This window comes from Perissodus microlepis, chromosome 13, assembly GCF_051167445.1.
Source record: "Perissodus microlepis isolate ML-2025 ecotype Zambia chromosome 13, ASM5116744v1, whole genome shotgun sequence".
NCBI lineage: Eukaryota > Metazoa > Chordata > Actinopteri > Cichliformes > Cichlidae > Perissodus > Perissodus microlepis.
Window position 1 is genome coordinate 11,880,052 of NC_140473.1, and position 13,662 is coordinate 11,893,713.

Consider the following 13,662-nt stretch of genomic DNA (forward strand, 5'->3'; position numbering starts at 1 on the left):
AAACGTCGCAGACCTCTTGGGCCCCTCCCATCCTCTGAGCAGTTGAGTTCACGGCGCAAGTGGCGAAATCTACACGTAACGAATATGGCTGCTGCAGTCGGGATGAGGACGTGGAGCTGTCCGACTAGAGGACTTAACTGTCCGTGGATGGTGTTTTCTGTAATTATACTCAACATTATCAATGGAGCTGTTGCAGCGCCAGAGTCAGGGCTTTGGACAATAACTGTTGTTAATGTGAGTATCTTCCTAAAAACGCTGAATACTCTGGATAACTGCAGCACCCTTAGCTAGCGTTAGCTACATTATCCTTGTTATGGTAACTCGCTGACAGCTGTGAATGTGGTGACAAGCTTGTAACTCACACTAATGGTATCTCTTTAGCCTTTCTTAGCCAGTCTTTATAAACCGTGATAAACGAAAGAGCAGAGAAATGTTTCGTATAATTAGCCGTTAGCCATGCCAAGAACGGTTAATAATAATTAGGTACTTCAAGGGTAGCAGTCAACTAGCTGACTGGTTATAGTTTAACAGACTAAAGTGAAAATCCCAAAAGCTTATTTTCTTTTTGTCTGCCACTGTCTCTGGACTAAAACCTGCGAGTTTAGGTTGTGTGTGTTCAGGTTATGTCACACATTGTAACATATCATAAAAACATTCTTAAAGTCGATCTTCAGTCAGGTGCTTGTACAGTTCACTCCCTCTTTTTGTTTATTAATGATAAGGCACAGCTCCTACAGTTAGCCCACAGAGACGTGTATAGCTCAGTAATCAATAATTTACATGCTAAGACGTTTCAGTTTCCACTTTGTTATCCTCTTTCCAGTAGCAGTAAAACCTGCATTTGCAGGTTCATTCTGAACAGGTGACAGGTCAGACAGCTAGAAAAACACACTTATGGTTAATATTTCTTATATTAATAATATTTTTTTATATTATAATATAAGTTTTTGGTTCTTTTTCCACTTTACAAAGACACAGAGTCCAGCTTGTTTGGATCCGAGAGATCAAAAGAGTACCAATGATCAGTTAGTTTGCCTAACTAAATTGATCAGTATGAAAAATAATAATAAATAAATGTATTACTCCGTAGACCTCAAGAGCATTGCTGTTAAGGAAATCAATGTATAAAGACACTGATGTTGAACTAAAAGGTAAGTCATGATTTTAAAAACAATTACTCATAACCTGTTACCCAAAGTGCTTCCTTTTTTTGTGTTACGTCATCACGTCTTCATGTTTCAGTCTGGCCATTTGACTGTCCTGAGGAGGTGAACGTCACTATTCACTGGCTTTTGAAATACTACCCCTGTCACAACGAATACAACAATATTGAAGTAAGCAAAAAATGCTTCCTGTCATACCATCTGCGTTGAGTTGATAGTTTCTTTTTTTAACTTTATTTTAATTATCTTTTTTTAAAAACGTATTTGTATACATGCGGAATAAAAGGGGACTCCTTCAAATTTTCAAGACACGCAGCACTAAATATTTACTTAAAAAATTCCATGTGGTACAGAAAACAAAGTACACTAAACAAAACCCCCCAAAAATGGGGGTATGGGCTGTCTTTAATCTGTATAAACATGTTTCTCTGTTGATATTAGTTATATTTTAATTGTTGTATAGCGCTCTGTGTAAAGCACTGTATGAATTAACTATAGTTTCTTAAACTGTCGGTCAATTCTGTACACTCCAGATCTTTACTTATAGCCATCCATGGCCCCATAATGAGAGATTCTTTGCAAAGCCAATGCATTGTTATAGTCTAATTTGCCCCCATAAGCTTTTTTTTTTAGTAAATCTCTATAAAATTTGGGTAATTTTAAATCCGTTTTTCCCCAGGTAGAAAGTCAGGCATGTAAATTCAATATTGTGGCACAGAATCTCCCCCAGTGTACTGTGAACAGTGTCCCAGAACAGTTTAGGGATGGGACAGCTTCAGGATGCATGAAAGTGATTAAATCCCCACCGTTATTTGAGTGGTGCACTGGTCTGTCTGGTGCCTTGCTTGTTTCTGATTGGTGAATTGTGACCGTCTTTGTCTGTAGGAGATGTATAAGAGGCCAGGCCTGATTCCTGTGAAGACTCTGGATCCAAACCCAATGGTACCAGGGGAGCACATCGAACACAAACACGGTCCCATTGTATGTAGCAATGGGCTGCGCTCCTTGCCGATGCTCAAAGTGGGTTTGCTATGTTGGTGTCACCACAGCCGTATTCTTAACAATGTTGTTGTTTTTAATTCTTCAACATCCTGCAACTGTGTTTCTTTTCAGAAAGCAAAGGCAGATCCACATGTGTCCTCTGTGTTTGAAGTAAGAACCCGCAAATGATCTTTGATTTTAAGGTTAATTATTACATATGTTTTCATAAGTAATAAATGCTGGATTCCTTTAATCCTGCAGGATAAAAATGACATAAAATGGATTGCCGAGGAGTATGACACCAGCAGTGCTACGAAGAACAACAGTGTGAAAATCAGAGACCACGTCATAGCCACCACTTGGAAGGATGGCCCTTACCTGCTAGTCGTTAAGATTGAGTCTAGTAAACCAGAAGCCAACTGGAGTTTAACAGGTGAGACTTTTTAAAACTACTAAATATGAGCAGCTTGTAATTGTGGGCAGCTCGGGTAGGGTGGGTCATCTACCTGTCAGAGGGCCGGTGGACCAATTCTCTGGCTGCTCAAGCCTACATGTCATAGTACCTTTGGGCAAGACAGTGAAGGCCGAGTTGCCCCCGATACATCCATTGGAGTGTGAGTGTGTGAATTTTAGAAAGTGCTTAGGTACAGAATATAGTGCTTGTATGAATGTGTGTGAGACTGAGTGAATGCAGCTTTATAGTAAAAAGCATTTACATTTTTTTTACCTTTGCTTTTTTAAACTGCATTAATTCAGTCGCCCTCCTATCTCATACACGCAGAGCTTTTTAGCCGACACTGAAGTGTCAGATTTCAGGATCTGCAGCAACCACAAACAAATTCTTAAAGTGGCAGTTGACGTAATCCCAGGTGAATGCCGGATTTTGATCTCATATCCTGGAGCCTTTTCTATTGAGAGGTTCATATGTGTTTTAGTTTTACTTTCTATCGCGCTCCGTCTTTTTTTCCTTTTTCATGCAGCAGGGCTCTTTGTTTTGTTTGCTAGAGTTTCTACAGTCTCTCTTCTTGTTTTTCTTTGTGTCATTTGTGCTACCTGGAGAAAACTGCCGATAGTCACAGAGTGAGACGAAGGCGCTTGTCCTGTTTTGGCTGCACTGACGTAATTTTCCTGGGAAATTTTATTCCCATTGGCAGACATAAGTGCACAGGGAAAGTGAAGCTTTAAAGCAACCAGGCTGAAGACTGAGCCGCTACATTGTGCAATCAGAATTTAGATCATAATGAAAACTTGCCTTTTGTCTGTTTAATATGCTTGGGAAAAGTGTCTTGCATCATTAGTCTAATGTCTGGATTTTGTTTTTGCAGTTAATGTGGTAATGAAGGGCAGCCACGGCTACATTTCTGTCACAGAATGGCCTCTCATGATTGTAAGTAGATGACTTTAGAAATAAGTGATTGCAATTTATGTGATTTATTGGCCACTTGCTGACTTTACTCCCATTAATAATATGTTCCCTTAATTATTTGCTGTCTCCAGTAGAATGATAACACTCTTTTGTGTTTGTGTGTGTTTTAAATTAACTCATTATATACTCAGTTATTAGATGTAGTCTTATATTAAGATGACAGTTTAGGTAAACTGCAAGAAAACATGCAGCTTTAGCTGTTAAACTCCTACAACCATTTCATTAAATGTGATTTTAAATCATTTGTTTTTAAGATTTACAATCCTGAAGTGACCTAAAACTGACAGGCTTTAAAGGCTAATCCCTGAGTGTCTGTTTGCAGTTCTACATGGTGATGTGCGTCGTGTACATCCTGTACGCCCTGTTATGGTTTCTCTGGGCGGCCTGCTATTGGAAAGATCTCCTAAGGATCCAGTTTTGGATAGCAGGGGTCATATTCCTCGGCATGGTGGAGAAGGCCGTCTTCTGCGCCGAATACGAAAACACCAATACTGTTGGCTCCGCCTGTGAGTGTTTATAGACGGTCACAAGGGTTCTCTTCTTCTCTCATGTCAGACAGTAAGTTGTATTTTTTTTCAACATATTTACTTTACTTTAGCTCCAGGTTTGCTGATCTTTGCTGAGTTGGTCTCTGCCCTCAAGAGGACTCTGGCTCGTTTACTCGTCATTATCGTCAGCCTTGGCTATGGCATCGTGAAGTATGTTAAAATCTATACACACAGCAACTTGTAGAATAATTGAAACCCCTCCTTAAGTTAAATAAAATGGGGAAAAAAACACCATTTTTGGGGGGGTTGTTTTTCTTTTAGACCTCGATTGGGGACAGTGATGCACAGAGTAGTTGGGCTTGGCATCCTCTACTTGGCCTTTGCTAGCATTGAGGGTGTCCTGAGGATTACAGGGGTGAGTTGTGATCTTTGATTACTTTGATTTAAGTCAGAATAGCCTTTGCAAATGCCAATAATAACATTTAGCAATTAGAAATTTAAAAGGTTTAAAGTCCTACATTTAAATAGTTTATTTTACCAAAGATATGAGCTGAACTCGTACAGTTAACATTGTAATTTGCTCTCATGCTGTATTTTTTAATGAAGTAAACTTGTCGTCACAATTTCTGTATTTTCTTGTTGCGCACCAAATATCAAGGGTCGAGACAATGGCCGCGCTCTCATCACAGCAATTGTTCTGGCTATGTTTGACTCCTGCGCCATCTGGTTCATATCCTTCCAGTGTATTCCTCACCAGCACAAATATCAATAGCAACTGGAGTGTCCCAACATAAGAAAATGGACACGTTTGTTGGTGTATTTGAGTGATTTTGAATGTTCTTGGCTTGTTGGTTGGATTATTTATTTTCCCCTTTGCACTTGGGTGGATGGTTTTATGTTTCAGTTGCAGTGCTGCTTTCCTATCTGTGATTTCCCCCCCCCCCCCCTTCACATCTTTCTCCTCTTCCTTGTGTCCTCTGCTCCTGCTCTGTTATCCCTTCTAGGCAAAAGACTCTGACTTGGCTCTGCTGGCCAACATTCCCCTGGCTCTGCTTGACTCTTCTTTATGCTGGTGGATATCCTTTTGTGCACCTACAGCCTTTCCTCGTGTGGTTCTCCTCTGCTCCTCACTTCCTACACATGAACCAATATTAGATCAGGAAATTGTGGTCTCCCTCTGTCCTGTTCCTTCACCAGATCATTAGCAGCTGAAATACAGCTTCACACAAAGACATCTTGGGTCTCAGTTGAAACAGCCCTGCTTTAATCATTCATTCTGTGGTGAAATTTGTAGCAATGCATTGTTTTCTGGTTGATGATTTAACTTCTTCTAAATCTTTACTGCTGCTTTCCTTGCATAATTAATGACAGTTTGTATTATTTACATTTTTCAACAGTCTCAGTCTACATTGGTAGAAATGATTGATTTTTGCATGCCCGTCCACCAGACTTTCCAGATTGTGCTGTTTAAAGATTATATCAGCATGGGTGCAACTAGTGTGGGGGATAAAATCTGGATAAAATCATTTGTCATAACTCCTTGAGTGCTCTTTGTAAAGACAAGAGTAGCCCACAGACCAGTCGTGGAGTGTCCTTTGTGCACTGCCTTTGTTGACAAGAGACACTCGCTTCAATTAGACAGGCTGACCACGGACTACCAGCAGACTGTCAACATGTTACCACTGCTGGACCATAATTTAAGCTTTAGTGAGAACAAAGCAGTCAGAGAAAGAAGTTAGTTTAGGATTGCCTCTATCAGAAGACACGGCATCGGTGCTACATTGCACACTTGATCTTTTCCAGGGCAGCTCACAGATCCTAAAAAACATCCATGACATAACCTGTGGCATGTTTTCTCTCCTTTGGTGGTTATCGGATATGTTACATGGTCAGCAGTAGCATGCATATATGTCTTGCAGTATTTAAACAGGTGATATAGATCAGCTATTTGTAATGATTTTGAATTAAAGTGTATTAAAGTTTTGTGTTGTTTTGTTGGGGCTGAACGAGTTTTAGAGTCCCACCCTGTCACCCTGAACATTGTTATTGAGTGGAACATATATACCCACTGCTCAAACATTGCAGCCAAGAAATACAAATTTCTCAATGAACGGGAGTTATGAGTTAGAGGGAATATTTTGATATGGGTCTATAAAGGTTTTTGGAAAATTAATGGTATAGTATGGCGTTACATTTTTGTTTTTATGTGAAACAACTGATAAACTGTAAATGGGGAAAGAGAAAAACCCCACCAAAATTGCAGATCTGTCAAAACATTAGACACCTTCATAAATAAATAAACAACTTGACTCTTTAACTCTTTGTAAATTGGCTGCTAAAATCCAGGCACATTAAAACTGTTAACATCCTCTTCCACGTCTTTGTGCTTAAAGATCTTTGCAAAATGCATTTTACAACAATGACGATTAATAGGCTTTTTTAAGCAGAGGCAAAATCTCACACTTTATCACAACCTTTCCTGTGCTTACGTCATATTAGCATCCAGGTGTACTCCACTGGCGGAACTGCATGTGATTGCAGCATGTAATCAATATTATCTAATGCGGGGTGTATTTGTACAGTTTCTGTGTAATGGCTGCCATGTGTTTACCTTGACTGCCACTAACATTTTTGTCAGCTTGGCACAAACCATCAAGACTCTGAAACTGAGGAGAAACCCCGTCAAGCTGTCACTCTACAGGCACTTTACAAACACATTAATATTTGCTGTCATTGGTAAGTCCTGCAGCTACATTTTCACTGCACCAGCGTGGATGATTTCCAGTTATTTGTATTTTCATCGACATGCCAAAGCGTTTCACACCTTGCCCTCTACACCCTCAGCTTCCATCATTTTCATGGGTTGGACGGCAAAAAAATTGCGATTAGTAGAATGCCAGTCTGTGAGTGTGGTTTGGATTACTGAGCAACAATAGCATTTTTTTTTTTTTTTTTAAATGAATGTTTAATGTTGACATTTTATTGGAAACCGAGCCTGTTTTTTGTCTGAAGGATTGGATTGAGTTGTGGGTAGAAGATGCTTTCTGGAGGTTCCTGTTCTCTGTCATTCTGCTCGTCATAATGTTCTTATGGAGACCGTCTGCAAACAACCAAAGGCAAGTAATTTATTAAGACACTTAAATTCATCAACATAAACTAAACTGGGCATGCATTTAAAACTTTTAATTTCAATATCCACAGGTACGCTTTCACACCTCTCATAGATGACTCTGATGATGAGGAGATTGAGGAGTTTATCGCATCTACAAACCTTGGTACAGTTAGATCATGAGGGCATTACTTGTAACCAGAAAACTGCAAATCTCAGTCTATGTTTACTTTTTAAAAATGTTTTCTCCTTAGTATTTTTTTTCTTTTCTTATTGGCAGCTGATGGTATAAAGTTGAGAGCGACTAAAAATGAGACAAATGGTACAGTGAAGCCTGCAGAAACAAACCCAGTAAGTAACACAGACAAGTTTTTGGTAATTGGTTAAATAACTATGTTTCATTCAACTTTAAGCACATTTAATAAGAATACCTACCTCTGAGGAAATGCAGCTGACCAAATGTCACACTTGCAGAGGGCCTGCAGAGGGCAGTATTTCATTTCAATTCATCTCCATTTAAAAGTGCTTTGTTATTGGCGCCATAGTATCTTAAAACAATACTCCCAGAGCATTAAAATCCAATTTTTTAATAAACTAAAGAAACAAAAATAGAAAGAGGAATAAAATGACACAAAATCACTGAGTATTCTCAATAAATTAGCGTACGTTATGTATATGTGTGTGTCCAGGTCATCCACTCTTTGTGGGACGTTTTTATCCTCAGTCTCCTAGGAGAGTTGTAATTTTAAGATATTGTTTAATTTAATGACATTTGGAATTTATAGAACTGAACTAGGTAAAATCGGTGTTCCTTACCTTATTGAAACATTTGCAGGAAGTTAATCTCGGCTTCAGCCTCACCTGTCAGGGATCACATGTTCTGTTTTCTTTTGGTTGCCATGACTTTTTGTGTCGTCCTGTTTCTGTTGCCAGTTTGTGGTCACTGATCTGTCTCTGCTTTCTATCACTGACAGTCAACAGATATTTTGCCAATTCATAATCTCTGTTTTAGGCCAGATAGTGCTCTAATCTGCTTCAGCTTTTAGTTTCTTCTTTCCAATATTTCAGATAAGTTCTTTGCAATGTGTTATAACTTGGTTTACTCTGACTGGTGTTTGGACAGCAGCGTTTCTGTGAAACTAATTAGGGTGTCTTAGAGAGTAGTTGATTTCAGCAACTCTATCCTGGTCTCATCTCCTGGTTTTGAAGTGAGGGTGTCTTGCGGGCTGGATTTAAGTTTGTTAATTATCAGTATCTGCCAAAATCAACAGGCTGTAAAATGTTGCTGCAGAAGTCTGCATGTAGAGATTCTGTTGGGTCTTCATCCCTCAGATCAGTGGGATCAGCTCTAATGACTGAATGGACCTCATATGTCACTACCATACAACACAATGGGCAGGGTGACACTGTCAAATATTTTAAGTCAGATCTTAATAGGAATTTGAAGGTTATAAAATTGTACTGTAACACTGTAAATTGGTAAATCTAAATGTAAAGGTATAAAATATAAAAGGAAAAAAATCCAAGATATATGCATGTAAGAATACAAGAAAAAAACATCTGTATACATGTTATAAAGAAACAACTGTTCAGAATCTTAGGAAATAAACATATGTGAATTTAGCAGTAGAAAACCAGTTTACATTCATGATTTCAGACATAAAAATAGCACAGCCCTAAATGTCCCACCTGTCCCAGAACTAATTTTGGTTAATGACATGCTCAATATCTTGTAGTTTCATTTGGTGTCATTTTTTTCCCCTAAATTTTCTTTCATGTTTATTTAAAATGTGACTATATTTGAGCCATAAGGCTGGCTTGTTTGGTTGGCAATGCTTTTCATTTGATATTTTTGTCTTTTTGGTGATAATTTGGTGCTTTTTTAGGCTTTTGTTTTTGCTTTAAAAGGTCAGCTTTAACAGCTGCCTTATGAAAATATTGCATTGATATCATCAGTGGCCGTACATATACTGTCTGATCAAAATACCATAGTGATTTTGGTCATACATTGATATGGCATTTATGAGATGAGGTTCAGCTTGATGAATTGGTCTCCACTGTTTGGGTTGTTTCTGTAAGGGGGATTTAATTTATACAGCTTACTGGGCTCCCTTTACTTGTCACCCATTTAACCTGAGAGTCTAAAGAACCCCTTTATTTCCCTGTGGTCTGATAGTGGAGGGATCCGGGTTGGTGAGTTAAAGTGGTTTAGATGGGAGCTGGCTGATATGCTAAACAGGCGAAACTGACCAAAAACAGTTACTTTCTTGCAGGTCAGAAGCGTCAGATTCACTTTACATTTACTTTGTTTAACTTTGTGCAGGATGAAGACTTGAAATGGGTCGAGGATAATATTCCTACCTCTCTAACTGATGTGTAAGTATCCAATGAAACCTTTTCAAAGGTTTTTTCACTCACAGTGTGTGTTCTAAGAGGTTCTTTTTATCCTTTTATATCACAACAGAGCTCTACCGATCCTGCTCGACTCAGATGAGGTATGAACAGCATGGATTTGTACAAAAGATGATTTACTTTTTTTTTTTTTTTTAACCAGAGATGTGTTAGTCCAGATATATAGACCATGTAGTTGAAATAAAGGGCCCACTGTTTGAAATGTGCTATGAATTTGGAGAAATATAGTTGAATGAGGTGCTTGACAGGCATAGCAGCGGTTGGTAAGAAAGGTGAGGCTCAGCAAAATGATAATGTACAAAAGCATGTTTTTTTTCAGGGGATTACTGTCTGAAAATGTCTAGTTTATATCGAGTGCCTATTGTTTCTCAGGAAATCATGACAACCAAGTATGAAATGTCAAAGCTGGAATGAGGCACAGTGTTTCCAACCATCTGCTGACGAGGAAGGAAAACTGCAGCTGTACCTGACTGTGTAACAGGGTTTTACAACGTTTGGATGGTGGTGGAGTGCCATTTTCAGGGGATCCTCCTGAATGGCCGCTACCTCACAAGGTGGTGCAAGCCACAGTTTTAGGGGGACCTTTGCTGATTCCTGTCAGCTTCTTAAAGACTCTACCAGAGGAAAACCTACGTTTTTTGACTGAACACCCGGCTCACCATTTCCCTCATATAATCACTTTTTCCAAAGAGAACAGTTTCATGTTTTTCCTCCAGAGCTGTATTTATTTTTGCTATGTTTAAACACATTTGTTTTACCAATGGGCCTCATACATTAACATACACGCAAATATATGTTAAGTCTTCCTGAGAACATCTAGTGTATTATTAGTGACATTTAAGAAGTCAGATAATTATATTTTAAAGAAAAGACACAAAGCTTTTTTCAACAATTAACTGAGAAGGAAATACGTGAGCTATTATAAGCCAGAAGCAAGAAAATATATTGGGTAAGTGGATTATTTAAAGTTAAAGATAAAGATTAAATAAATTTGTTCAAATGCACTTTTTAAGATCAATACCGTGCCTACATGTGGTTCTTGTATGAGGCCCTAGTAGCTTCCATTAATTGAGAACAGTATGTGTGAAAACTGTTGATGTCTTAAACTGAAACTAGCAGACATACGAAGTCCTTACGAATGAGTGTGAGAGATGACGCACAAGCAAGTCCTTTGAATAATTTGAGTTAGTTGTGAGTTATGACAATAGTGGGAAATTAGGGTTTAGTGTCATATTTTGATTCTACTGTACAGGTGTGGGTGGGCAGGTTCTATCTTTTGAATGGGAAGCAGTATGCGGCGTGTATGCTTCTATGGAACTAAGTGATTTCATTATTTATTTGTGTTTCAAGTGGACTTATATGTTGTTAAAGTGTTTGTCCTGAAATCCTTCATGTTTACAATGTGTGCTTCCATTTTTTCCCCCTTTTTTTTTGTTTGGATTATTTGGATCTTGCACTATCTTAACGTTTGCCTTCTTTGCCGATAAAATCATCTTATTGGCTTCACAGACACCTTAATAACATTTGTGTTCTTTTATGTTTCAGTCTTAATATATTGATGTACTATATATTTTTTGAAAATGCCTGACCTGATTTTGGCAGCGTCATTTTGAAGTTGGAGCACTGTCGTCTTAGTGTGTGCGTGCTGTGTCGAGTAGATGTAACAGCAGGATTTGTATTTTTGTCTTTCTAGGCCATCCCCATTATAACACAGCAGCTGAATTATGCACACACTGACCACCTCATTGGATTTATATTGTCACAGTTCCTTTTTTGTCCCTTTTGTATTGTCTGTAAACCTGGAATAATTGTGCTTATGAGGGCAAGCGAGCCTTCGGTTATATAAACCTGCAGACACCTGCAGTGGACCTTTGATTATTTGTACAGATGGCTTTTGGCTTATTCCTGTTATTTCATAATTCCACAGGTGGGGAGATGTCTGGATAATATGCCTCGCTTTTTTTTTCTTTTTTTTCTTTTAATGGGTATTAAGTATAACTGAGCTTGAACTCTTCCAACCAGGGGTTTTCTTTTCACTTACTTTCCAAGAAGTACGTACACTTGGATCAAATCAGATTTAAATTTGGGATATTGTTTTCTGATCTATGACTTTCAGTGTTTGGCAATTAAAGGATTCAATTTTACAATTTCTGTGAATTTGTTGCATCATATAAAATGTTTTTTCTAGGCTGTTTTGAAAGTGTTATTAAAGAGGAACAGTGAGTATGTGTTTAAATAGATAAATTTCTCTTTTAACAGGTCTTAAAAAGGAAAGCGATAAGTCTGTTGTAGGTGCTGCTGCTTCTTTGGTAGATTGTTTGGGTTTCAAACAACATGCACCTCAACTCCAGCGAGTAAAACCAGAGACAAATAGAGCATGTCCTCATCATATTAACAGCCCAGGTGCAAGGGAACAGCCAAAATAACTGTCACTGTCAGCATTACATCACTTCTATAACCCTGTTATGTTTTCTGTCTGAATTATTTTAACACTGTTCTCTGTGTTCAAGTCAGAAAAAGCACAGGGATCTTCAGTTTGCACATACACATACAGACAGACATAGAAAGTGCACACTTTTTCAGTTGTAAGGTTTCATGTAGTTAAAATGGTCTGAAATATAAATACATTTTAAATACACCATCAGATGAACTACAAAACATGAAATACTCTGTCACTGTTGATTTAGCAAAAATTAAGATAAAATGTAGAAGCAGTGTGTATAAAAAAAACCAAAACTATAACCCATGATTCAGTAGCTTGTAGAACCACTTTAGCAACAATAACTTGAAGTTTCATTCTTTTTTACAACATTGCTTATGAATTTGCTTCTGTGCTTGGAATCATTGTGCTGTTGCGCAACCTAGTTAGAGCTGTGTTTTAGCTGTCGGACAGAAAGGCTCCAGAATACTCTGGTATACAAGTGAGTTCATAGTCGAGTCAATGACTGCAAGGTGCCCTGGTCCTGTGGCTTAAAAAATCATCACTCCTTCCCCACAGTGCATAACAATTGGTATGAAATGTTTGTCCTGATAAGCTGTTTTTGATACGACTTTGCAAACCTTAAGTCTGTTGACATGTTCCATTTAGAAAGAAGAGACTTTCTCCTGTTAACTCTTGCAAAATTTATATATTTTGTTCAGTCTTTTTCTAATTGTACTGTCATGAAATTAAAGATTTAGCATGCTAACTGAGGACTGTAGAATCTGAGATGTAGCTCAGGGCTTGGAGTTTCTCAAATGTCTCTGATCGGTGCACAGTCTGAACTTAGGGTAAATATCCTGGGATGACCTCTCCTGTGAAGTTTGGCTGCTGTCTTGGCACAGCTGAATGTGTTCTACTTGTGAGTGATGTTTCTCACTGTATAATGAAAGGCTTTGTTTGGAAATCGCCTTATAACCCTTCCGTGATTGACGGGCACCTACAATTGTTTGTTTAAGATCTAGGTGATGTCTTTCATCCTTGGCATCACGTTAACAAACGCCTGAATGCTCCAGACCTGCAAACTGCCAAAACTGACATTTTAATGGAGGTGCTCACACTTGCTGATGATCAGTTAATCGAGTCTAGTTGATTTCCAGCACCTGGTTCTTTCTTACCTTCTTAATTCATATTGGAACAGTAAGACTTTGTTTAGTTTTTCATACACAGATCTGTGTTCCAGTTTATTTCTTGTTAAATAAATAATGAAAGTGTCATATTTTTCTGTAGTTCATCTGAGGTTGTTCATCTGAGAATGTACCTGCTAAGGACCAGTTTATTTTCATTATACCCTCATACGTAAAACCTTAGAATTGAAAGAGGGTATATTTTCTTTTTACCGTGATTGTAAGTTATAGATTTACTCCCCAAATGAAAGATGGTGCAGGTGACACAAGTGACATTTCAGCTAACCTGTTAAAAAAAAAAAAAAAACTAGAGCAAAACACCTCTATGGACTGATCCACTATTAACATTTAATGTTTAATGTCCATTAAGCCATCCATCATTTACAGAGATGACTGCTAGTAAAGTGGTCATTGCGAGTACCAGTTCAATTAATTTTGTTTATATAGTGCCAATTCACAGCAACAGTTGCTTCAAGG

General features: G+C 38.2%; 1 protein-coding gene across 3 annotated transcripts; it reads left to right on the plus strand.

Moving 5' to 3' along the window:
• The first annotated feature begins 49 nt into the window (after positions 1-49).
• Positions 50-11,726, plus strand: tmem87b (transmembrane protein 87B). 3 transcript variants are annotated; one of them, XM_084948075.1, is made up of 19 exons: positions 52-234; positions 1,091-1,151; positions 1,243-1,334; positions 2,049-2,183; positions 2,277-2,315; positions 2,406-2,577; positions 3,470-3,531; positions 3,893-4,076; positions 4,169-4,268; positions 4,380-4,473; positions 4,717-4,788; positions 6,686-6,794; positions 6,903-6,961; positions 7,071-7,174; positions 7,260-7,333; positions 7,448-7,518; positions 9,491-9,543; positions 9,632-9,662; positions 9,952-11,726. In XM_084948075.1, the coding sequence occupies exons 1-19, from the start codon at positions 85-87 to the stop codon at positions 9,991-9,993; spliced, it is 1,704 nt and encodes a 567-aa protein (XP_084804201.1). In that variant the 5' UTR covers positions 52-84; the 3' UTR covers positions 9,994-11,726. The 3 variants fall into 3 exon arrangements, with proteins under 3 accessions (XP_084804200.1, XP_084804201.1, XP_084804199.1); XM_084948073.1 differs by lacking the exon at positions 4,717-4,788 and adding an exon at positions 5,063-5,134 and having other exon boundaries at positions 53-234; XM_084948074.1 differs by lacking the exons at positions 4,717-4,788; positions 7,260-7,333; positions 9,491-9,543; positions 9,632-9,662; positions 9,952-11,726 and adding an exon at positions 5,063-5,134 and having other exon boundaries at positions 50-234.
• The last annotated feature ends 1,936 nt before the right edge of the window (positions 11,727-13,662 follow it).